General features: G+C 49.8%; 1 protein-coding gene across 2 annotated transcripts in view; it reads left to right on the forward strand.

The window, feature by feature from the left end:
* Positions 1 to 26,096, forward strand: part of Otud7a (OTU deubiquitinase 7A) — a 99,369-nt gene extending 73,273 nt beyond the window's left edge. For both annotated transcript variants that reach the window (XM_038314231.1, XM_038314232.1), the window contains exons 7-11: positions 1,405 to 1,532; positions 3,500 to 3,649; positions 22,541 to 22,655; positions 22,803 to 22,887; positions 24,669 to 26,096. In XM_038314231.1, the coding sequence (XP_038170159.1) occupies positions 1,405 to 1,532; positions 3,500 to 3,649; positions 22,541 to 22,655; positions 22,803 to 22,887; positions 24,669 to 26,096 (1,906 nt within the window). The remainder of the gene's footprint in view (positions 1 to 1,404; positions 1,533 to 3,499; positions 3,650 to 22,540; positions 22,656 to 22,802; positions 22,888 to 24,668) is intronic.
* Positions 26,097 to 26,452: the final 356 nt, after the last annotated feature.

The following is a 26,452-nucleotide window of genomic DNA, read 5'->3' on the forward strand; positions in this document are numbered from 1 at the left end:
TCAACAAGCTTGTGAAATAACAGAGATATGCAAGGGTTCCGAGTTCCCCTGTGGATTGTGTGTTAGTTACAGACGTGACCTAAGCAGCTCTGTGAGGGTGTGGCTGGAAGAAGAGCCAGTGACCTAGGCCCCACCAGTGGGAGGTCCACCTCCATATCCCACCACTTGAGAGAGAGGACACTCAAGGATGACTTGGCAAGCCCTAGTCTAACGTCATAGAGACCCAGGCTGAGAAAGTTCCACAAGCCACCTGCCCTCTACTCCTCAGCATCTCAGAAGTGCCATGGTTGTGGAAACACCAAGCAGCATTGCAGGATAAAGGAGATTGAAGAGACCTAAGAGAAAGCATCTCACGACACTGAGCTGGGCCCTACATCTTAAAGGTGTTGCCAGGACCACTGTGAGCAGGCCTGGTGACTGGATGGTAGCTCTTCATTTTGATGGCTGTGTCCTGATGTGTCAAAGATGACCGTGTAAACAAGAAGCACTCTGACCCCTCTCAGAAAAAAGACGTGGAAGGCTAGAGAATAACTTGCAGATGTTTCTGTGTGATGTTTTATGACTTCTGACTGCTGCCACATCTTCAAGTATTAAATAAAGTTTGTTGGCCACCAAAGAAAAAGGCAAGAGAAAGGCAGGAAGGGGGGAGGGAAAGAAGGAAGAGAGAGAGAAAGAGAAATCAAGAAAGGAAAGAAAGGAAGGAAGGAAGAAGGAAGGAAGGAAGAAAGGAAGGAAGAAGGAAGGAAGGACAAAGAGAAAAATAAAAAAAAAAGACTGAACCATAATGTAACATGGGATCTCCCCAAAGGCCTGGTGCATTTCTTAGGATCTGTAGCCTTTGTTCTAGGAGTGATGGAGAGAGTTGGTCCAGCACTCTGCACATGGAACTCATTCCCAGCCATCCCTGCTCCCTTGCTGTCTTTGGGGAACTGATTCCAGGAGCCCTAGGATACTGAAAACCATAGAGTCTGTGGCCTCCTGCTATACACTGTCATTACATCTAGGAGACTCACACAAGGTCCTACCATCTAAGAGCTCTGGCTCTCTTCCCTTGGAGCCCTGTTGTTGAGGGACATCTAGGTCACAGTCTTCTGCCCCAGTGTCTCACAGTCTGGATGGCAGCGATTCTTGGGATCTACTCTACCCACAAGGCAAGGCAGGAGCTTGGACCCAGGCTGCAGAGGCTTAGTGTGCGGCTGTGAGTTCAGCCTCCTCCTCCCCTCAGGGTAGGATTCAGGCAGCTTCTTCATGACCTCTTCCCAGGAACTGTTCCTGGAAGGTTCCTCAGATCCTCGTAGATAGGGTCCAGTGTTTGGGGGTGCTCAGTCCCTACTCCGAGTCCCTGCCTTTTGTGTTCCCCACTCCAGTCTAGTCTCATGACAAGATCGCTGTTTTATTTCCTAGTGTGGACAACTCTGAGGATCCTGTGTATGAAAGCCTGGAGGAGTTCCATGTCTTCGTCCTCGCCCACATACTGCGGAGACCCATTGTGGTGGTGGCAGACACCATGCTAAGAGACTCCGGTGGTGAAGGTAGGATCCTCGAGGAGCTGTATTTAGGGGTGGTCCAGAAAGGGTGACATCTACCTGTACATAGGCAGAGTCATCACGTCACTTTAAGACATACACAAAGATAGCATTTCATGCATTTCTTCTTCCTCCAGCACAGCACTGATCACCTGCCCTGCCTGACACCAGCAGGAGACTATGAGAAATCTGGCCAAGCACCACAGACAGCACAGATCCCTACGAAAGCCCCAGGCTCTGTTCCAGGAGTTCTGCAGGATAGCGTACTAGAAAGGAAAGAAAGGAGGGCGGAGTGTGGAGGCTCTGAAGGGTGGTGAAGAGTCAGGAACTGCAGGGGTAGCCAAGCTGCTGTTGTCTGGCCACTGAGAACCTCGCCCATGCATGACCTCTTGGATGAACCCTCCCTCAGCACTTGATACAGTCTCCCCCAGATAGATAAGTGCACTGAAGCCCCCAATGAGGCTGGACAATATCCCCACCCAGGCTGAGCCAGAGACAGGGCATAGACCCTCACATGTCATCCCTAAGCCTGAAGCTCCTGCGAGTTCAAGGAGCTGTAGTAAGGATGTCTGAAACTCCACAGAGCTAGCCATGCTCTGAAAAGGCAGAAAAGAGGGAGAACCAGGAGAGCTATCACCAGGCCCCTGCCCCCCTCAGCAGACCCCACTCCCAGCTTTTTCCCCAGTGTGGTTCATTTTCCGTTTTCTCTGGTGGCACCAGTACAATCCAGTTCACTCTTGCTGCGTGTTTGTCACTTCTAAAGACGGCATTGTCCACAACATCCCTTCACTGCATTGTGCCAGTGAAGTGACCCTGTGACATTCCACTCAGCTTCACTTACATGTCAATCCACCCCACAGTAGAAGTCATGAGTGTCCTGGAGCCCTGATGGCCAGGCATCAGTCTGCATGCCAGAGAAAGGCCAACATGGCCGTGGCTGCTCAGAGGGCAAGGGCTAGCAGAAGTGCATCCATGCATCCTGCCCAGCTCTCTTTGCCTGCTGCCAAGCACCAGAGCCAGCCGCCCTCTGGTCCATGTCCCTTCTTTATTACAGCCCTCAAAACAGGATGCTTATGTGGACAGAATCATCCTGCCCAGTACAGACTGAGTGAAGGTGGGGGCGGGGGGGATGACTGAGAGATCCTCAGAGACCACTCTAACGGCCCCTGTGCTCTGCACTAAGGAGGGTGCAATTTCCACTCGGAGGCCAAAGGCAATGTTTTTCATGATCAAACCCTAGCTGCTAGGCTCGGGGGTTGGCCCAGTGGGTAGACTGCTTGCCTGGCATGCATGAAGCCCTGGTTCCATTTCAGCAGTGCATAAAATGGGCATGGTGGTAAATACCTATAATCCCAGCACTCAGGGAATCAAGGGAATTGGAAGTTCAAGGTCATCCTCAGCTACATAGTAAGTCAGGTCTACATGAGACCCTATTTCGGGGGGGAGACAAGAATCAGCTACTGCTTGGGGCTGGTGTTCAAAGAAGTGGCTTTCAGGCTTCTCTTCCCTTGTTCTTCATAAGAACATGAACAGGATGGTATCTCATCACACAAAGATAGCGTCTCTACTTCTCATATTCCACCTGATCTGCAGCTCAGTACCAGAGCTCTCTGACTGCTCCCTTCTGTTCTGTAGAAGTTGTTTTTAATATGCACCAATCACAATCAGGAAATGTAGGTCCTGCCTGTGTGTGAACATTTCAATGACACCAGAAGAGAAAGGACAGCACAGATTTCTAGACAAGCTAGTGGGTGATATTTCTGACCGTCTTGGGCAATGGTCTTCGCCCTGACCCTGCCGCTCTTCCATCTATGGTGTGGCCCTCAGGAGCAGGCTACCCAGGCAGATCACCATGGAAACCTTCAGTCCCGGCCCTGAGCACTAATTCTGTTCCCCTCTTCCCTCTCCCTGCGTCAACCCACTCCCCCCTTTCCCACTCTTGCCCTCCAACTCTACCGTGTCTGTGTCCACAGCATTTGCACCCATCCCATTCGGAGGGATCTACCTGCCCTTGGAGGTGCCTCCCAACAGGTGCCACTGTTCGCCCCTGGTTCTGGCTTATGATCAAGCGCACTTCTCGGCCCTTGTGTCCATGGAACAGAGAGACCAGCAGAGAGAACAAGGTTTGTCCAGCTCCTGAGACACAAAGGGGTAAGGTGGGGTGGAGGGGTGGAGGGAGGTATGTGTGGACAACCATCTAGAGCCCAGCACACACAAAAAGCAGCCATGCTCAGTAGGTACGCATATGTGTTGACTGGCAGTAGTGGCATTAGAGATAATGGCCACCCAAACCACTCTGGAAATAAGAGATGATGCCACTGCCTGTACTTAGCTGTTGGCCTCCATCACGGGCATATGTAAACTTTCTATATTTTAATTAATTTTAACTGACCCATGTGTGTATTTCAGAGTACATACTGTGTGGTGCACTAGTCAGGGAAAATGTACCTATGTCCTCCAACATTTAGTATAAGTGATTATGTATTACTTCAGATGTTGAAAATGTTCAAAATCCTCACTTCTTCTAGCCTTTTGAAATACATGTTGTCTGTGTCCATAGAGGGATTTTTAACTATATAACTAATTATTGTGGATTTATAGATGGATGCAATCCACCTTAGATGGGGTTGGAAAACAAAATCCCTTCAGGGCAAGTATTGGCAAGCTGTGGCCCACCACTTAGTTTGCAGATAGTTTTAGTGGCACACAGCCAGACTCATTGCCTGACATTTTCCCTGTGGCTGCTTTGCAGTGGGGCAGCAGAGTGCGTGTGTGTGTGTGTGTGTGTGTGTGTGTGTGTGTGTGTGTGTGTGGCCTGCTGGCCTCTGACATTAATTTGTTGGTACTGTTCATGAAAGGCTTGCCCACTCCTGCTGTACGCTAGTAAGCTTTTGAACCAAAAGGTCAACACTTTATCTGTAGATCCCTATAGCCAGGTTTCCTGCAAGAAGCCATCTCAGGGCTGATGGATTGATGGGACCAGCGCCACCTGCTGCACGGTGCACAGTTGCAGCTAGCAGTAAGACGGGTGGGCCTGATTCACGGATGGCGAAGAGGACTTCGTTGCGCTCTGAGTTAGCTGTGATGGATATGTGAGCGTCTGGGTAGAAAGGACAAGGTTTTGGTATTGCCACTGTTGTTTTCAGTGCAGAATGAGATTTTCCTCAGGAGACTGAAGGCCAAGGAAATAGCATGTGTTCTAGGCTTTTGGCCCTTGAATGTGGTTCTAGGAAACCCCAAGTGGTTGGTTCAGGGCCCCCACAAGCCAGAAGCTCGGGGTAACCGTCCTGACTCTTTACACTGAGTGTATCAGTGCCTCCCCATCCTGCCCCCTCCTGTGGACAGCTGGCAAGGGAGGACACGGACAGAGCCCTACCTTCTCCAGCCTCTACAAAGCACCCCTTCCACATGTGCTCCTGGCCTGATGGCCAGTCAGAGAGTCGGCAGGTCTGTGGGATGGAATCTGAATGATGCAGGGTGTAGAAAGATCCCGGCCCCCTTCCCAAAAGCCAAATCAAAGTGCAGCTCACACGCTGATGTAACTAGGAGTGGGTCCTGCAGCCAAGGTAACAGACTGCTGTTTCTCATCCTTCCTCATAACTCACTCACTACCTCTGACCACCAGAAGAGGCTCTCCAGCATCAAAGCCTGGGGTGAGCATGCTTTTCCCTTATCTCTCTGCTTCCAGCGGTGCCTGCCTCCTTCCCTAGGGTTTTGTTTGGCTTCTGTTTTTGGCATGGTCTGAAATGAGGCCTTCCTGTGTTGTCCATAATGGCCTCCAAAGTCCTGAACTCAAGGGGTCTTCCTGCTTCAGCTTTCCAAGTTACGGAAACCATATGCGCATGAAGGCCACCACCTTTAATACTGTAGCACTTGCTACAGGCTGTGACTTGGGCCAAGGCTGGGACTCTTGACAAGAGTCCCAAAAGCCCCTGAGATCAACATCGAGTTCACAGTCTCAGGTCCCCCAGAGGTCTTCCAGAAGTCTCTGCGGTAACTGTAAAGCTCTCCCTGGTGAAACTATGGCTGTGGAAGGCATCACATCCCTCTAGGGGACACGGCAGAATACAGGTTTCACCCTGGGGGACAAGCTTCTTCCAAAGTCTGGCTCTGGCCCCCAGAGCACAGTACAGTTAACTCTTGGCTTCTGTGGGTGTTGGGTCCCTCCATGGTCTCTGTGGGTCCTGCCTCCACAGCCACTATGTCCCACTACCAGTCCTTACAAGCTGGGCTAGAGCCCTAGAGGGGGTGCAGGCTCTATAGAGGATATACCTCTATATACCAACAGTGGCTCTGCCATCACCCAAGGGAGACACTGAAGAGATGCCTGTGGGTCGTACATCCTGGGTGGCCCAAAGCCTGGCTACATTGTCCCTGTGTGTGTCCTTCCCCACCATAGGCACTCACCAGTGCTATGGGTAGGACTTCGGCAGCTTCAGACACAGCAGACAAACTAGGGCTGGTATCACTGTCCTTCTCCGTGACTTCACGCATAGATTCACTGTGCTGTGGACCTTAGCAACAGGCATGCGATTCATTGTCTTTCCTTATTAAGTTGAACACCTTCCCCCTTTCTGCTTCAAGGAAGTACTTCCTGGCTTCTCCTTGTGGGTCTCAATTCCATCATTGCCACCTTGTGCTTTGGGGCCCTTGGATAAGGGGTGGTGTGCAAAAGTACAGAGATCCCTGAGCTTCAGCCTGACAGCCCAGGCAGCTGCGGACAGCAGACAGCTAAAGATAGCATCTCCTGTGAGGGCTCGGTGCACAGAGGGACGCTGCACCTGCGTGAAAGCCGTGACCTTCTCCACACGGCTCAGAACAGTGCTCAGCTTCATCTTGTGAAGCGCTGATTTCTAGAATTTTTTCTATGTACTATTTTAAGTCATGGTCAGCTATAGTGGAACTACAGACGCTTCAGATGAAGGAGTTCCTGCCTCACTGCTCCATGCCACCCACACCCTGACCTGGGGCAGCAGCTGCTGAGCTGTGAAGAACTACCAGAAGGGCCTCTATTCCCCGCTGCCCATGTTACCCCTAGGTCCCACATCCCGTGATGGAGTCCGAGAGTCGGTCCCACAGCATGGACTGAGCAACATCCCAGCATCCTCAATAAACGTCTCTCTGCTTTCAGGGAAAGGAAGACGTGCGACAAGCATTCAGGACAGTAGTCTAATGGGAGGAGCAGGTAGACAAAGTGGGGTTGTGTGGGAGAGGAGGCAATCAGAACTGGTCCTGGGAGTCATGATGCAGGGTCAACAGCAGCCTGGACAGGAGTGATAGGCTGCTGTAGAATGCTAATGACCTATCAGAGCACGCTCGTGTGTTGAGTGCAGTGCAGAGTACAGCGTGGCCCAGTGCTGTCCAGAGCAGCGCAGAATGAGCCTGTGCAGTCCAGAGCAGGGCTTGGGACAGCCTCATGCTGTGTGCGCAACCAAACGCCTTTCCTTTTTACACCTGCCTTTTCATGGGGCAGAAACACTGCCCCTCCTCAAGGGTTTGTGCTGACATCTCACCCCACTAAGCTGAGCTCCCCACTTGGCTCCCCTGGTTATGAAGCAGGCTGGGAAGTAAGTACAGTGGAGGAGAAAGGAGGTGCTGTGTTCCCAGGCAGCCTGACTGGGAATTGATTTCTCTCACTAGCGTGTCCACTCATGCCAGGAAAAGCCCAAATGCAGAAACTGCATCTTGTCTGGAAACACTAAGCTGGCTGCTAGGCTCTCAGACAGACGAGTGGCTCGTTCCCCTAGTAATCAAGAATGTCAGAGGTTCATGACTGTTGTCTATGGGTACAAGCTCTACTTAATGGTCACTCATACATTCTCCAGTTCAAGAGGCAAGAGTAGGGTATGCTTGTCTGGCAGTGGCCCCAGCATCTGACTCAGTAGCACGGTCCTCGGCTTCCCACCCTCCTATGGACACACCTTTCTCTCCCGAAGCAAGAGCCTTCCAGGCAACTTCAGAGCCTGGGGTCACCTGGCCTTCCAAACTAAGAGCTTAGGCAGCAGCTCTGTGCCCTGGCTGTGCTGGTCTCTACCATAGAGCCACCTAGCTAGAACGAAGTGTGACATTTCCTGAAAATACCTGTCAACCCTCAAAGATGAGTTTCTGGGGCTGGAGAGATGACTTGGTGCTTAAGAACACTTGCTGCTCTTGCAGGGAACCCAGGTTCATTTCCCAGTTCTGTGTAGCTCACAGCCACCTGTAACTCCACTTCCAGGGAAACTCACCCTTGCGGGGAAACACCCTCTTCTGACCATTGAGAGCACCAGGCAATCATAAGTTACACAACCATACATGCAGGCATTTACAACATGCACATGAAATAAAAATAAATCTCTAAAAATGAAAAAGGAGGTCTCCTGGAGTCGCCATACCAGTCCCAACCCTGAGGCCAGTCAACTTTCTCGTCCTGGTCTCTTTCCCTCACAGCACACCCAACCACTAACTGGACAACTTTGCAGGAAATAAAGCCCAGCTCATAGTGGCCATGACTGGAAGTATTTGCCTTTGTAATGCCTTTGAGCCCAGAAGCATGCAGCCCTCCACTTGGGGTTTCTAGAGTACCCCAGGACCAATCTCCAGGTTTGCCTTGTTTGACCATGTGATTAGGTCTAGGGTGAGAAGTCGGGACAGAGATCCAGTATCGTCAAGTCTTTCCAGAAAGTAAGATGCTGAGTGAGATAACTGTGTGTTGTCAGATGTGTGTGCAGATGAAGAGGTGTATGATGGGTAAGCAGGGACAGCAATGATGAACGTGAGGGGCCCAGGCCTCTCAACAATGGGGACATGCTGGGGATTTCCTCATGATGTGGCACGATGCTCTGGGCCATTGGGTCCTGTGGGAACGAGTCATTGGAGGGAGTATAGGCCAGATCCTGTGTCCCTGTGAAGTGCAGAGGATGCCTGTGAACCGAGTCCTGTGTCCCTGTGAACCAGTGTGTCAGAATGAGACTGTATTTACCAATAACATCTTTAAAGAGATTAAAATTCTAGTGGCCCCTTGCCCAGCACCTCTGGGTAACAATTTCTACAGAGAGGAAATTGTTGGTGTCATGATGTACACCTTAATCCCCAGCACATGGGAGCTGAGCAGGAAGTTAGAAAAGCCTGGGTTTCATAGAGAACTCTCTCAGAGAGGAGAGAGAGAGAGAGAGAGAGAGAGAGAGAGAGAGAGAGAGAGAGAGAGAGAGAGAGAGAGAGAGAGATTTAGGTTTCACTAACCATGTGAGAATACAGAGGTAAGGGGCATTCCCAAGCCAAGGGAGAAAGTCAGAAGAATGTGCCCCGATGAAGATTAGATCCCAAAGTGTAGAGTTTACACCTCTGCTGTTTGAGCCCCAGGCTGTGGTGGTGTTGAAATGGCCATGGACTTTAATAAGACCAGTTCTTCAAGCAAATAAGAGTGGATGAGTTTAGCCAAAACTTCACAAAACTATAAAGCCAAACCACTCTTTACCTCCTCATCTTCTTTCTCTAAAGACCTTGACCTACAGTGGTCCTGGTGCCTCTGGAGGACCTTCCTCACAGAGGGTGGATCCAGGCTCCAATCCTCTCCTCCCCTGGTCACACCAAGCAACAGCATTGTAAGGACCATGAGTGGCTTCTACAAGAGCTTCCAAGGAAGCCAGAAGGCATTGTGGTGGTTTGAATGGGAACCCCGCCCCAATAGACTTGTATGCTTGAATACTTGGTCCTCGGTTAGTGGAACTGTTTGAGAGGGTTTAAGAGATGGGGACCTGGGTGAGATGTCAGGGTCCAGCCTCAACCAGTTTGTACCTTCCAGGGTAGGGGCATGTGGATTAGAAATGTTAGGCGGAATAGACAGAGGTACCAAAGAAATAGAGGAACAGAGGATAGTACTGGGAGAGCAACTCCCAGGATTCAGTGAGTACTGAATACTGAGTCTGCCTGCATTACTTTCCAGATGCTTATATACCCCAATCCAAAAAGGGAGTAGAAGGCAAAAGACTGCTATAATACGATACAAAAAAACAATCAGAACAATATTAGAATCCAGTACTTGAGACATCAAGCCACTATTTCCTGAGCTAAGCATTCTGATGTTTTGGACAGGATATGTAACATATACACCCTAGACCAACTATCCTGTAGGCAGACACTCCCTGGGTCAAACCTCCTGTTTTAAAATGAAGGAGCAGGAATAAGCTTAAATTCTCTGACCTTTGGTCAAGGTGAAGCAGATCCACCTCTACGGGGCCATCTTAATGTCCAAAACACCAAATAACCACACCCTAGGTCAGGATATCTTGTTTGTAGCCACACCTGTTGTCAGCAACTTCTTAGGAAGAGTAAAAATAAGGTCAGACTCTCTGACCTTTAGTCAAGGTGGAACAGGCTCACATCTGTGGGCCCACACAGTGAGATTTCCAATACTCTTGATCTGTCTCATGGCTGTGAATCACGATTTGAGCTTCCTGCATTATAGACTCTAACACTCTGAAATAGTAAGCCAAATTACTCACTTTCTTGTCTAAGTTGTATTGGCCACGGGGTTTTACCACGGCAACAGAAAAGTAACTAAGTCAGGCACCTCCACTGAGGACCAGCCAGAGCCCCTTGAAAGTAAGAGCCATTTCAAATTCATGGAGTGCTTGAATGCCTTAAAAGGAGGAACTTCTGGGCTCTAATCATATCCAGAGGTTTCTGACTCAGTTCAGTACAGGAACTTCCTTGGCCAGTGTGAGCTGTCTTCTGATGATCTGCACCTGCTGAATGTGTGTGCTTCCTGGTGCCCCTTCACCAAATGCTGCGCCTGCCACCTGTTACAGCTGGAAGCCATTTTTTTAAAAGTGATACTTGGCAGATTCTTAAGACCCAAGCCCCCAAGTCACTCCAAGTCACCCTATGATAAAAGCCACTAAATGTAGTAACTGAGGGACACTCCAGTAGCCTCAAAATGGGATAAAATGTGTTCTAGGCTGTAAGTGGAGGCCCCTCTTCCTTTCCCTCAGCAGTGTACCTGCATGCATCCAATCTCTTGGTGCTTAGCAATATATACAGCTTTCCTTTACCTCCCCAGACAAGGGGCTCCCCTGTGCTCAGTCCTGTGAAAGAGTTCTCTGCTTCCTTCCAGCTGCTGCAGCCACCTCCAACATTCGAGAACCCGCCTGTCTTCCCCAGGCCAGGCACGTGACAAAGGAGAAAGAAAATTGAGGCAAAGATGTAGCTGGTAGAATAATCCAGTTATAGCAAGGCTGAGTGGGAAAGCCTTTAGCAATTCCTTTAGGGCCTTTTAAATAGAACACACATATTTTCTTAACAGTTCACAAAAAATGGTGGTCACCTACTTTCTCCAAGAGAATATATTCTGGATCCTTTGGCCTCATAATGCTCTAGTTCCTGGTTCTTCATCAGGCTACAGGAAGCAGGCTGCTGTACCCATAGGCAATCTCTAATGGGATTCCCTGTTACCTTCAAATGGTCCCTAAGGGGAACTCTCTGAGAGCCTAGCACAGGGCACTTCATTCTGACTCAGAGTAAGTGGGTGAGTTATAGAAACACACAATCAACTGACAAGAGAGCAGAGGGGCCATGTAGTTCACTAAACACAGGACTCAGAACAAAGTTTGGGAATGATCACCAACGGGCCCCACTCACAACGCTTCAACTCAGAGTTTTCTACTCTACAACAATGTAGAGACACATTCAGTAGGAACCACATCTGAGATTTTGACTTTGGTCTTTTCTTGACCTAAAATGCACAGTGTGCCTCTCTCACGATGCTGGGGTGGCATCCAGCATAGCTCCCTGTCAACCTTGCAATCAGGTAGAGCTCTGTCTGCACTGTGTAGTGTGCTGTGTTATTAAGTCAGGGTGCACAGCAGGGTAGAGGTATCACAGAGATTCCTTTATGGATTTTCCAGCTAGTAATGGACTTACGAAGGTACAGCCCCATCCTAAGTCAGGAATCATGTACACAGTAGACAACTGTTTTTGAAATGAAATTACTCAGTGTTACTTGCTGTTCTGGAGTAAAGTTTATGCATTGCCCTAATGTAAGGAAAAATAAAAGGCAACTAATTGTCAATGTGCTTCCCGTCACTAGAACAACATCCTTGTGATAATATACAAAGAGAAGAACTTTGTTGGACTTAAGGGTTTACACATTCCACTTGACAGTCCATTGCTTTGGTTCTTTCTGAGCAGCCATTGTGGCAGGAGTACGTGGTGGTGCAAACCATTCATATCACAAGCCACAGAGCAACAGAGAGGAGTAAAGGCCATGGTTCCATAATCTCCTTCAAAGGAACATACCCAGTGGCCAAAAAACTAGGCCAAATCTTCTCACAATGCTTCAACTCAGAGTTTCCAACCACAACTTTCAATGTAAACTTAGGATTTTGAGTTTTGATCCCACTAGGCCCACCTCCCTCAGTCTCTACTCTCTCCCTCAAAAGCCACCACCTCCTACAGCATTACCCTGGAGTTCAAGCCATCAACACCTCAGGGGCCATGTCCTAGTTCAGTTTCTTATTGCTGGGATAAATACCATGACCAAAAGCAAGCAACTGTGGGGGCAGGAAGTATTCTGTTATTCACCTTATATCTGTTCATCATGAAAGGAAGTTAGGACAGAAACTCAGGGCAGGAACCTGGAGGCAGGAACTGAAGCAAAGACCATGAAGGAATGCTGCTTACTAGCTTGTTCCCCATGACCTTCTCAGCTTGCTTTCTTATACCATCCAGGAATATTTGCCAGGGGTGATAGCACCACCTGTGGGTTGAGCCCTCCCACATCAACCACAATCAAGACAACGTCCCATAGGCTCACATACCTGTAAATCTGCTAGGGGCATTTTCTCAACTGAGGTTCCCTCTCCACAGATTATCCTAGCCTATGTCAAGTTAAACAAAAAAGACAAATCAGCACAACTGATCCTTTCTCAACTTCACACACAAAAACCCACATCACTATTAAACCATAACCTCTCCTTTCTTGTTTGCCCCCCAAAATTATGTTACCAATGATATAAAGGATAATTTTTAAAATCCTATAGTCCTTAAACATTCAAACACTTTAAAATTCCAAGTTTTCTTTTACAATATCCAAAGTCTCTCAACTGTGGACTCCTATAAAATAAAAAAATAAGTTACATACTTTCTTATTGCAAGAGGGAAGAACTAGGGCACAGTCACAATCAAATAGAAACCAAATTTCAACAGTCTTTAAAAAAAACTTAGTTCTAACATTTGGGATTCACTAATGAGTGTCTCAGCTCCCATATGCTTGGGAGCTCCAGCTTCTCCACCTTTGCATCCACCAGAGCACACGCTTGTCTCATAGGTACTGGCCAGTTTATATTCCACACCTGCTGCTGTACTTGGCGGTCATCTCTGGTATGCTGGTATCTCCACTGCAGTTAATCGTATCTGCACCATGGTCTCTCTTTAGGAAGCTCTGACCCTGCCACTTGGTGCCAAACCTTGGCTGTTCTCCGTGATGCAACTTTCATACCACCAAAGTCAGAAACGTTCAAGACTCTTACATATTACCAAGTTTCAACTTCCAGCTTGAGATGCAGCCTTGGCCCACTCTGGTCTACAGAGTGAGTTCCAGGACAGCCAAAAACAACAAGAACAAAAGATACTTAATTCAATCACATCGTATGAATGACCTTTACAAAGTCTTGGCTTCCCTCGAAACTTCATAAGTCAGAACCCCATCATCTGCATTTCTTTCCCAACATTCTTCTCTTCCAAATTCCCATAGAGCCACCCATTAAGTTCTGAGTTCCAAACACTTCCATAGTACTCCCCAGAATAGCATGATCAGGATCCTGGTACCAATTTCTGCCCTTGTTTGTTTTCTGTTGCCGTAAAAAATACCAAAACCAAATGGTGGAGGGCAGGGCTTTTTTTGTTTGCTTGGGTTTAGCATTGGTTTGGTTTTCTGCTGTTGTTATTTGTTCGTTTGTTTTGACCTACACATTGTGGTAACAATCCATCATTGAAGGAAGTCACAGCAGAACTCAAGGCAAGAGCCTGGAGGTAGAAACTAAAACAGAGACCATATAGGAATGCTGCTTACTGGCATGCCTGCCATGACTTTCTCAGCTTTCTTTTTTAACTTATTTTTATCTTATGTGCATTGGTGTTTGTAGTGGGTGTTGGGTCCCCTGGAACTGGAATTACAGATAGTTGTAAGTTGTCACGTGGGTGCTGGGAATTGAACCCAGGTCCTTTGGAAGAACAATTGGCACTCTAACCACTGCGTAATCTCTCCAGCACCCTCAATTTGCTTTCTTATACTACCCGGGAACATTCACCAGGGGTAGTATGGTCTGTGGACTGGGGCCTCCAGTCTTCCCACATCAATTAGTAATCAAGACAGTGCATCACAGACTAATTGACAGGCCAATGTAATGGGGCATTTTCTCAACTGAGAAATCTCTTCCCACATGACCCTAGCTTGTGCCAAGTTAACAAAAAGCTAACCAACATGGGTTACTTATCCAAATAGCACTGATGTGTAATAGGCCAATGTGCAGTGCAGTCTGTGGGTGCTCAAACCGTGTGTGGCACTGGCACATCAGAGTGCCTCCATCACTGATGGAGGGTTGCATGTGTCGATGGTCTCTAATATCTAACAGGGTCTGCATTTGATGGCACGATTTCCCAAAATTCCAATCAATTGCAGGCAGAGTGCCCAACAAGACACCTGCAGCCTTATCCTGTCTCACTGCAGCCTCTATGGGTGCAGAGAGTGCAGGCATTCTCTGTCCTCACAAGATGATTCTGAGCAGGTTCCTCCACACAGGGCTTGATGCACAGACTCTGGTGCATTCATTGAATGTACTTTCCATATAGAGGTGGGGTTCTGAGGCCTTTCCAGGGGTGACTGCCTAGCCTTTGCCATTTCCATCCCCCGCTTCACGGAGGAAAGTGAGGAAGGAGAGCCCATCTCCAGGGAACGGCCAGTCACAAAGCGAGGTGGTGGCAGATGAGTAGGCGGATGCTATGCCTTCTGAAAGGGGGTAGCTGGCCTGCAAAGGCAGCTGTCCAGTGATTGTGTGGTGTGCAAGCACTAGACAGAGACCATAGAAGTGGTGTCTCAGGTCAGCACTTGTATGGACTCACACAGCACTTTGACCTGGTGATGAAGGAGCCTTCAATGTTAGGGAAGGAGAGCCCGGTCTGCACTGCCTCACAAGGGCTACTGCCGGCAGTATGTGAGGTGATTGCCAAGATAGAGCTCTTGAATAAAAACAGCACTGAAGTCAAGACACCCTGGAGTGTCCTCATGCCTTTCCCAGGGGGAGGGGGAGGCAGTCAGGTCAGTGATGGTGTGGGGGGAGCTAAGGGCAGCAAGAGCAGCTTCAGAGTCTGGGAGAAGGAAGGCCTGCACACAGTCAGGTTTACAATTCGTTTATTGCAACAGAAAGTCAACACAAACAACTGAAAAGGAATTTCACCAAAAGTAACCGGCAACCTTGTCTCTTAGACAATACACATTTATAAAAATGAGGCATCCAGAGATCTGGGGGAGCCACTAAGTACGTAAGCAGCCTGTCAGCTACAGTTGATATGTAACCCACAGTAAAAACAAACATTAATGTGTATCAGTATTCCCCAGGCCAAATAAATTAGGAAGTTTTTATGATAGTGGGACCCAAACTCAGGCCCTAGTGTCCTGCTACTGAGCTATTCCTCCAGCCCTGATCATACGGTGTGACTTCCGGTACCTTTACCAATAAGTGCTTTGTCCTACAGGAGTGGTTACCAATCAATAAAACCAATTCTTTTCCAGTAGCTATTTGTCTCCACATATGAGAATTAGTATATATTTGTTTAAATGAAATTTTATAATATGATATTGTTAATGCAATCTCTAAACAAAGTTATTTTCACTCAGATTCCTTTCTTTATCGTATACCAGTCAGACTGGCCTGTGGGCACAGCAGTGCATCCAATACCTAAGAGCACATTTGTGGGGCGAGGGTCTGTGATGGCAAAGAGGCTTTAGAAGCCAGGATGTACCTAAGACATGTGGCCAGTGCTGTCCCTGCATTTAGTGTCCCTTTCTTTAGTAGCATCCTTAGTTTACCAGTTGCCATGGAGAGTCTCGGGAGGAGGAGGTGGGCTGCCAGGCCTCCCGAGACACCTCTCCCTGCTGCTACTCTTTGGATCTCAGAACATGCACACTGAGCAGTGCCAAGTCTTCCAGGCACACCACCACCATACCTGCATGGCTTGCCATTTTAACCCAACTAGGGGCAGCAAGGAAAAGACAGGCACTTAAGAAATGACAGACGCATACACAGAAAAGTTGGGATCAGGTTGGCTGTATGCGCGTTTGATGAAGAGCATACCAATCACACTGTCAATTGAAACCTAAACCTCCCTGTTATTGTTATGTACAGAATGGGCTGGGACACCACAGGAAGTGGCCGTAGGCCCAGCAGGATCAGCGCTATAAGCAATCAGGGAGGAGGGAAGCTGTAGCTGCTTGTAAACATTGTGACTTGCATACACTGGCCCAGGCCAACATTTGTAAAAGATTAGTACTTGGAATAAAACGAGAGGTGTTGCCATTCCAGACCTGACCTAAGAAATGGTCTTGTTAATTAATCATGGGTCTGATGGCATTGTCCTTGACATTGCTGTGCCAAGTCATTAGGAACTTTATCTGATCTTTATACATTTACTCGTGGACTTCCTCACCTCCCCACACTCCGCCACACCTGATGGAGGAAGAGGAGGAAAAGCCAGGCTGAGGGCACCTGGACTTTTAGTTTATAGCCCAGACTGTCACATTTGGTACACTTGACTCTTGACTCTTGTGACACTTCATAAGAGATTAAAAGGAAGCCAGGGGTTATGGACAAACTTAATGGCTATAGGGCCCTATACTAGGTTGCATATGAGGAACAAGCCCTTGAGCCCTTGACTGATACTGTCTGCCTACATCTTGACCCTGGATTCTAGCCCCCAGGACGGAGAGGAAAAACATCAGTTGCTAACTGACCACCTAGACTATGGTTTTCCTGTCCAATAGCTCAAGTTAGTAGCACTGGGAACCATACAGGAATGAAAGAACCTGTGTTGCTGAAGATTCCCTCAGGTGAAGGGGGCAGGCAGCCCTAAAGACAGTCTCCTGGCTCAGGTAAAAGCAGGTAGCGCCACTCGTACCTGCATATGCACATGCTCAGTGCTGCCTCAGTTGATATGGTAGCTAAAGGTTCTTCCCATCCTCCAGGCTGCAGGTTGGGCTTCTGGACCAGGGAGGATTAGGGTAGGGCGCCAACCAATAGATAGGTAGACACTCTGTAAGCTACTGAGACAGGGTGGCTGAGTGACAGCAAGAACGGGTTTGCCCTTTCTCCTTTCATGTTTGATAGCAGGGCAGAACACTCCCCCATCCCTGCCTCACTTTCTGCTGGTCCCATCACATCCAGCTACAGTCTGAAAATATTAAATGGAAAATTCCAGAAATCAACAGAGACCACATTCCCATTTTTTTTATATTTCAGTGTATTTTATGCTGTTCCGTTTCATTAGTTATTGCTGTGGAATTCCTTACTGTGCTTAATTTACAAATTAAACTCCACCATTGGTATGTTCATATAGGAAAAAGTACAGTATGTGAGAGTGTGAGAACCACTGTCCAGACATCCACTGGGGCCATAAGATGTGGGTAATGTGTCTAGCGCATTTGCTGTGTGCACCTGGAAACAATTTAGAAGTTTGCTTATGTCTGTGTTTGGAGAGCTGGTCTCTTTATCATTATGTAAATAGTCCTCTTCTTTGTAACCATTTTTTCTGAACTCTCCTTTGTCTGATATTAGGTGGCTCCCCCCTAGCTCTTTGTTTCAGAGAGTGTCTTTTACCTATGTCTTTAGCTTCATAATTATTGTAGGGAGTGCAGACTTGAGGCTTGTTCTGCTTTAAACCCAATCTAATAGCTTTATCTTTTGGCAGTGTTGACTGTTTGCATGTAATTATATGAATGGTATGGATGGGTGAAAATCTGCCATCTCTGCTAGTCTTTTCTCCTTGTTCCATCTGTTTTTTGTTTCTCACCTGTCGTCCTATCCTGAATTGATGCTGGTACTTAATGACTCTGTTTGCCCAGATTATTTACCTGCTAGTGTTTACAGACAGAATCGTGACGAAGAGCCTCACACTCTCTGCGCCCCTTACTTCCCCTCACCGTGGACAAGGTACAGCACTGCTCTCTTGGCTGTCCAGATCTGGTTATCTCAGAAGTGCTAAAAAGGAGAGAAAAGGGAATCTAATCTTCACCTTCATTTATTCCATTTCCATCACTCTGGGTAAATTCAAGTCACTGCTGGTGTCCCCTTCCACCTCCTTTCAAGATTTTGACACTCTCCAGTATAGATCAGCAGGCAGTGAACGGCTCCTTTGGGTTTGAGAAAGCCTTTGAATCGCCTTTGCGTCTCAGAGCTCTGTTAGAGGCAGAATTAGCAGCTTTTTCTCATCCCTTTAAATGATGCCGCCTGCTGTCTTCTGCTTTCTCCGTTTACCCTGATCTGTGTGCTGCAATCGTACTTCCTTTCTCTGTATCTAGCTTGTCTTTCTTCTTTGCCTTTGCTTTCAGAAGCTACGGGTGCTGTGGGAAGGGATGGTTTTGTTGTTGCGTTACTTTTATTCATTTTCCCTAGTGATATTCTCATGGTTTTCCTGATCTGTGGTGGCTTCGTTTGTTTGCTCCGTGTGTGTATGCGTGTGTATGTGTGCATGTGTGTGTATCTGTGTGTGCGTGTGTGTATCTGTGTGTGCGTGTATCTGTGTGTGTGCATGTGTGTATATGTGTATCTGTGTGTGTATCTGTGTGTGTATCTGTGTGTGCGCATGTGTGTATCTGTGTGTATGTGCATGTGCGTGTATCTGTGTGCGTGTGTGCGTGTGTGTGTGTGTGATATTTCCTCTGCCTCTCTCTCATCCCTCTGGAGTGAAACTGACACACCTTCCTTTTGAAACTTTATTTCTTCTCTCCTCTAAAATCAGATACCAAACCCTTTCTTTTCTATCAGTTTATATCATCAATCAGTAATTTTACTCTTAATGCCCAATAGTTTCAACACCTCCATTGTATCTAAGTTGGTGCTTTTTATGGTTTCAGGCACGCACTGGGGATCTTGGGGTGCAGATAAAGGAGAGTGAGCTGAGCCGGGCGGCGGTGGCGCACGCCTTTAATCCCAGCACTCGGGAGGCAGAGGCAGGCGGATCTCTGTGAGTTCGAGACCAGCCTGGTCTACAAGAGCTAGTTCCAGGACAGGCTACAAAGCTACAGAGAAACCCTGTCTCAAAAAACCAAAAAAAAAAAAAAAGGAGAGTGAGCTGCACTTGCTTTAATGCTGTGAAGTAATGTAAGAAGCATGCATACATGTAGTGGTGCTGTCTGTTTATAGAGAAATAGCCCCGTGATCATTGTCTCGAGTATCATGGCTTTCATAAAAACAGGTCAGGCAAAAGATAACAAAGTGATGTCTTTAAAGACTGAAAGAAAGTCTGCCAGTCTCAAATTCTGTATCTACTACAAAAGCCCCACAACGTGCAGGAAAAATACAGACTTGTCGAACAAAACAAAATAGCTTCATGATGCACACCCATGTTAGTCCTGTTCTTTCGGCTCTGTGCCTTGTCAACACATGCAAGTGCCCGTGACTTCTCTCCGGTGCAGGTTTTCCTGCTGAAAGGCAGACATTGTTCTTCTAAGACAAGAAAGACTTGGGAAATCACTTCATTCCCAGAAACGGGCACATTCTGTTTTGTCTTTAGTGCGCATGCTGGAATCTGTCAGGACACATGAGGGAGGTCACCCCCTCCCAGGAAACAGGCATGGTGCTTGAATAAGACACCTGTTTAAGCATGGTACCAGAGAACACTGTCCTCATCACACCCCACCTTTGTGAACCTGAGCCCTGCACCTTCACTCCTGCTCCTCAGTGGAGAGAAGAGAGCAGAGAACACTTTCAGGGCATGTATTTCCATCATATTCAGGGGTTGGCTTAGGGTGCACCTGTGTACTCAGGCTTGCAAGCGCCAAAGGTCTCAGTCACTCAGCACCTTGGTTTTGGAGACATGGTCTATTGCAGAACCTGGAGCTTGTTGATTTGGTTCAGTTACCATCCAGCAAGCCCCAGGGATATCCTCCTGTCTGTCTCCCCAACACTAGGATTACAGACGTATATGTCTGTACCCAACCTTTACATAGGTGCTGGGTATTAATCCCCATGTTGGCATGGCCATTCCTCCAGCCCCTCACACAGCTTTTTTGTGAACACCATGCTCACTCGGTCCTGTAGACAGGAGCTTATTGGTTCCCTTCTCTTCCCTGGAGGAAGGGTCTGCATAGCTTCAGTGGATTGCATTCTTTTTTCATAAGTGCAACCCTTTTAGCTAAGTTCTTCCTACTTGGGTCTGAGTCAACCCCTCCTAGCTGTCTCCATCTTCCCTTGGAAGCCTTTTTCTTTCCTTAGAATTTGAGTCACTTACATCCGCTGTGGTGTCAGTTCAGGGGTTGGTTAAAGACAAACTGTGAATTTGCAGCTTTATCATTGTAATAGCAAATATCTCAAACAGAAATACCCATTGTGTTCCATAAAATAAATATTCCAAATCTTCATTGGCTAGTTGGAAATACTGACAGTAGGTTTACAGACTAAAAGTCAGGGAGAACTCTTTCCAAAACAAACAGAAAAGTAAATCCTCTTGGACCTATTTTGAAAGCCTTTGCTATTCTCGACATCTGCCACCAGGTGGTGCTCTGCCTCACGGCCAAGTGTCTTCCTGGGTAAAGCAGGTGTTCAATAACAATTTTCCATGTACATGTGACAGGAATGACGTGCAATGGACGCTCGTGCAGAGGATCTGCTTTTGAGGCGTCCCTGTATGTACCTTCCCTCAGCCCTCAAACAGGCTGAGCCGTAGATTCCCAGCCCCTCACTCAGGTTGACAGACTGTCAGGCTCTTTCCAGTGGATAGGCTGGGGAACCTAGTCCAGCCCATCTGCCCAGGGTAAGAATGCCCAGGCACCCTGTAACGGGGGGGTATAAGAATAGTGGGGTGTCCTAGTTAGGTAATTTACCAGAAACAAAACAAAACCATAGTGACTTACAACAGACAGGGTGGGCTCCCAAGTAAACAATCCGATAACAGAGGTTCTGATTAGCAGGCAGTTCTTCCTGGGGTTCAAGAGTCTGCACCAGCAGCCTCATAGTTCTGTCTTTACAGGAGACATGGGCATAGAGGGAGAAGCCCCTAGTCCTGGCCGTAGTCCCCAGAACTTACCACGGTACTCTACTCACAGCCTATGTATTCAGTATGCAAACACTAAGTGGATAGAAAGTACAGTCCCAGCTGGCAGACGGTTCTCCATGAAAGGGATAGCCAGACGAACCCAGAATGCCCAAGTTATACCCACAGGAACTGATTCTGATAGCTTATTATTGTCCAGAGCAATCTTTCCCAAAATCCCTTGATTTCAAGATCCATGAGGAGGCATATTTACAATGTAGTCCTCCATCCTCACTCAGGACCCATGGGTTGGCTGGCCCTCTGCATGGCAGGAGTGCAGAGCCCTAGGAGTCTGGGAAGCAGTGTTGATAAGGAGCGCCTCTGTTGCCCCTAGACACTGGTGAGAAGCCAGGCTAAGGCCTCAATGTTTGTGAGCCAACGGAGACCTGTTCCTGAGCTAGCCCAGAAGCCCACTTTGCAGCAGAAGTTGAGATGCCACCGCCTCCTCCTCCATCAGACCCTGTCTGCACTGCCCCATCCCTGGCCACACACAGTGAAACCCCCTAAGCCGGCCCATAATCAGCAAACCTGTCTTTCATTTAAGGTAGAGATTGCGCTGACAATCTCCTTTAGCAACACTAGAGGGTAGCATTGAGTCCAATTTCAAACTTCCCAGTATTGGCTTCTGGATTTTCTGTTTTGTTTGCCTTTTTGTTCCTGCCATGGCACTGCATGGTATGACTCATGGGCTATGGCAAGCAAAGGAACAAAGCAGCTGCCAGATGCCCTGGGCTGGGCTTCTTGGCTGTGGTTGAGACCCCAGAAGGGTGGGGCATTCTAAGTGGAGTGATACAGAAGAGACTGGTACTCATTTGGAAGGTGAAATTGGGAAACCATCTCCCTACTTCTTCCTGTTCAAGATTCTTGGCAACACCCTTAGGAGAAGGCAGATGTGACACTAAGGATTCCATTTTCTGGGTACCCGGAACCCCTCGGGAACTCATACCAGATTTCAGTACATCTGTAGATACCCACTCCCAGCCCACCTGATCTCTGAAGCTAGTATGTATGCTTCTGTCCATATGCTGTGGGGTGAACCAACTCCTGAGAAATAGCAGGCCAGAGCCCCACCTAATCACCACCTCCACAGAGGGCTCCCTCTCCACTCACCGTTTAAACAGGCAGTAGCCCAGCACTGCCTTCTGTGGGGTTGCCTGCCTCTGTGTCCTGCGTAGGTAAGCTCCCTGTGAGCAGGCTCAGGGGCTCTGCAGCCCCCACCCCACCCCAGTCTTGCTGCAGTAGAACTCAGCACACACCTCTCCTGACTTACAAACTCTGCCGTTCCCCGAGATGAAATGGAGGCAAGAAGCAGGCCAATAGCAAAGTGGCCGCCTCTGGTACACCTCAACAGCCTGGGTCTTTGCTGGGAAGTAACAGAAGCAGTCGTGGGGTTTTTGTGTTTGTTTTTGTTTGTTTGTTTGTTGTTCATCCTGACATGCAGAGGGGTCCCTGTCCTATTAACAGAAAAAGACCCAGACAGTCCAGGTGATGCCTCCACCGGCTCTTCATCTACATAATGAGAGATTGTTAATGTGGTCGACTTTGAAACCTATGCTCTTAACACTCCTGCTATAAAAGTTCTGTGTCTACTTTTTATCTCCACGGGGTTGCCTGTCACCGGGACAGCTAGCCTTGATTTTTCCCTTACAGAGCTCTGAGTTCTGATGAGGCTCCCAGCCTCCTGGCAGGCGGGTGAGCTGCCACCATTCCGCTCTCTCTCTCTTCTGTTTCAGCCGTCATCCCCCTGACGGATTCGGAGCACAAGCTGCTGCCCTTGCACTTTGCGGTGGACCCCGGAAAGGACTGGGAGTGGGGGAAAGACGATAACGACAATGCCCGGCTAGCCCAGTAAGACGTGCTCCACAGTCCGGTCCCTAACCCAGCGGCCCGTGGGAGAGCCGTAGCGTAGCGGGGCTCCTGTTGGGGGTGGGGGTTGCGTGGCAGACGAGGGAGTCATGCCACTCCGGAGCTTTTCACTCAGTCTTCTTTTGTCAGCCTCATCCTGTCTCTAGAAGCCAAGCTGAACCTTCTACACAGCTACATGAATGTGACATGGATCCGCATCCCCTCCGAGACCCGGGTGAGCCTTGTGATCCGGGGGAGGGGAGTAGGGTGGCCGCTCTACGCTGTGTGCGATATGACGCACTCCCTTCCAGAATGTCCATAGGGGGGGGCGGGGGGTCGCGGACACGCTGGCCACCCGCAGCTACGGCCCAGAGGCCCCACCCCCTCATGTGCCAGGTTCCCAGTCCAACCAAAGACTTCCTGTTGGTGCAAGTGGGGGCGTGTGTGTGTGTGTGTGTGTGTGTGTGTGTGTACATGCAAATGTGCGCCCCAGTTAGGTTTTTCCCCCTCTTATTTTGTACAGCAGGAGAGGAATAACACGCCCACTCACAAAACAAACCGTAGGCAAGTCATAACACAAAACTATCTCTGCTGAGATCGGAACAAGATGTGCCGCGGCAGAGCGGAATTAATTATAACTGTGTGTGGATCCTTAGAAGAGCTGGGGAACCGACAGCGCTAGTCCTCAGCGTGCCCCCTCCCCTCCCGGAGGCGGAGGTGGCCGCAGGTGAAGCTGGCAGAAGGCAGAGAGCCGCCCACCCAACGCCTGCCTTAGGGGAACTATTGGGCGGCCCCTGTTTGCAGATGCTTAGAGATTCGTTTTAAGTCTGTGACTGATGTTTTCATAATCTCGGGAGGGAACTCCCAGGGAAAGGATTTGTGAAAATTGCGTGTAAATAATTGGTCCTCCCTGACATCCGTTTACTTAAGCATCCAGCAGGCTCTAAGAACTGAAAGGAGGGACCCTGCTGAGTGGTGTCTTCCCCACTGCTCTGAGTGCTCACTTCCCCTTCACCGGCACATCATCCGAGTAGGGCGCCCCCGCGTGGCTCTGATTCGCCGTGTTTCTGAGGGCACAAGGGACAACCAGGCAGTGGCAATTCCTGCCTCTCCCGTTGCTGGAAGATGTCACTGTCCCCAGGGTGTTGCTCTTTAGAATCCACATGTTATGTAACGGCAGCAGTAGCTGAGAACCATCAGAACCTTGCAGCTGGACACATCTCTGCCCTACAATGAACAGTGTGTTTGGCCAGGCCTGGGGTGCCGGGTGGGGTTGCGGGTCCTGTTCTGCCAGCCATTTCTTCAGTGACCTAACCAAAAAGGGTCATCCCTCTGGGACCTGTTTGATGAAGGGACACAAATAAAGTGAGGAGCAACGGCTTTTCCGGTCTCCTCTGGAGACTTGTAACTTGCCATGGCTGGATAAAAGGAATAATGGGGCCAAGACCAAGAATAGGGTTTGGCGCAAGGTGTCTCGCCCCTGCTTAGAGTAAGTAGGTGAACATCTGTGTGGGAGAGACGTTGTCTCACCTGGTGGCCTCTACCACTACACAGAGATCTGGAACCTGCTTCTAGTGGTGCCAATAGCCTGGCCAGGAAAGAAGGCCATAGTGTGGACCTGGTGTCTCTCTATAAAATATTCTGAGGATCTGGAACTCCACTCCAGGGTGCTTATGGGCACTCTGACTCTACCCATCCACTTGGGATTCTAGTCTAGTTATCTATGAATTCCAAGATAAAGTTTGTGCACGCTCCCTAAAAGGATGGCACCGAAGGTATGAGGTCTCTTCCAGATAACTTTGCCAACACCAGAGCCTGCCTTCCACCCTTGCAAAGATCGGGGGTCTGTGTAAGATAAACACCTCCTTCCCTCTCTAGTAGACCCCACTGCCCCCCAAACTCACACCACAAAAAAAACCACCAGTGTCCTGGTCTCAGCTCCACCTGTGTTCTTGGAGCCTACACGGTGACACCTCTTTTATAACGGCCTTCCTTCCCTGCCTTGCTTCTCCACAGGCTCCCCTTGCACAGCCAGAGTCCCCAACAGCCTCAGCAGGGGAGGATGTGCAGTCCCTGGCCGAATCACTGGACTCGGACCGCGATTCTGTGTGCAGCAATTCCAACAGCAATAATGGCAAAAACGGTAAGGACAAGGAGAAGGAGAAACAGCGCAAGGACAAGGACAAGACGCGCGCAGACTCCGTGGCCAACAAGCTGGGCAGCTTCAGCAAGACGTTGGGCATCAAGCTGAAGAAAAACATGGGAGGGCTGGGCGGCCTGGTGCACGGTAAGATGGGTCGCGCCAACTCTGCCAATGGCAAGAACGGCGACAGCGCCGAGCGCAGCAAGGAGAAGAAGTCCAAGTCGCGCAAGGGCAGTAAAGAGGAATCGGGAGCGTCGGCTAGCACCTCGCCCTCGGAGAAGACCACGCCGTCGCCCACGGACAAAGCGGCGGGAACGTCGCCGGCCGACAAGGGCAGCGGGCCAAGGAGCGACGCCTGGAAGTACAGCACGGACGTGAAGCTGAGCCTCAACATCCTGCGCGCCGCCATGCAGGGCGAGCGCAAGTTCATCTTCGCTGGCCTGCTGCTCACAAGCCACCGGCACCAGTTCCACGAGGAGATGATCGGCTACTACCTGACCAGCGCGCAGGAGCGCTTTAGCGCGGAGCAGGAGCAGCGGCGCCGGGACGCTGCGGCGGCAGCCAGCACCACGGCCACGGCCACGGCCACGGCCACAACCAAGCGACCGGCGCGCAGGCCCGAGACTGAAGGGACGCCAGGCCCGGAGCGCGCCTCGCCGGGCCCGCCAGCCGCGCCGCCCACGCAGCTGGTGCTCAAGCTCAAGGAGCGGCCGAGTCCGGGGTCTGGCGCGAACGCGCGGGCGACGCGGGCGGCGGGTGGCGCGGCGTCCCCGGGCCCGGGCGGTGGCGCGCGTCGCGCGGGAACCGGCACGGCTGGCCCGGCCCCAGGCCGCAGCCCACCCGCGCCCGCGCGCCAAAGCGTCATTCACGTACAGGCGGCCCGGGACGAGGCATGCGCGCCGGCCGTGGGCGCGCTGCGACCGTGCGCCACCTACCCGCAGCAGAACCGCTCGCTCTGGTCCCAGAGCTACAGCCCAGCGCGCGGCGCCTTGCGTACGGTCAACACGGTGGAGTCGCTGGCGCCCGGCGGAGCGGACTCCCCGGGGCCCGCGGAGCACAAGTCGCAGACCTACAGCAACGGCTTCGGCGCGGCCCGCGACGGTCTGGAGTTCGCCGATGCCGACGCGCCGGCCACGCGCTCGAACGCAGAGTGTGGCCGCGGTGGCCCCGGGCCCGCTCAGCGGCGCTGCCAGCGAGAGAACTGCGCGTTCTACGGGCGCGCCGAGACCGAGCACTTCTGCTCCTACTGCTACCGCGAGGAGCTGCGGCGGCGGCGCGAGGCACGCGCTGCGCGGCCCTGAGCCGCCCGAGACTGCTTTTCCATCCTGTGGGTCTTTTTTTTTAACTTGCTCTGGTCAGCCGAAGGGCCGGCGCCTCCTCCTCGGTCAGTGCCGTGTACGTGTTTGGTCAAACGTTCCTAATGGTGCCTGAACCTACACTGATGCCACTCAGGTAGTAGACGGATAGGAAACAAGTCATACTGTTGGAAGTGGGTGTGCTAGCCTAGCATCTGCCTCGTACCTGTGGAAACTCAATAGCCATTGCAAGAGTATTTTTGTTCCTCTATACGAGAAATAAAGAAAATCGCAGCCCTTTGTTTTTTAGAAGGGAGTGTTTTACATGCTTCCCCCCCCCCCCCCGCCCCAACCTAGGGACT

Source organism: Arvicola amphibius, chromosome 12, assembly GCF_903992535.2.
Source record: "Arvicola amphibius chromosome 12, mArvAmp1.2, whole genome shotgun sequence".
NCBI lineage: Eukaryota > Metazoa > Chordata > Mammalia > Rodentia > Cricetidae > Arvicola > Arvicola amphibius.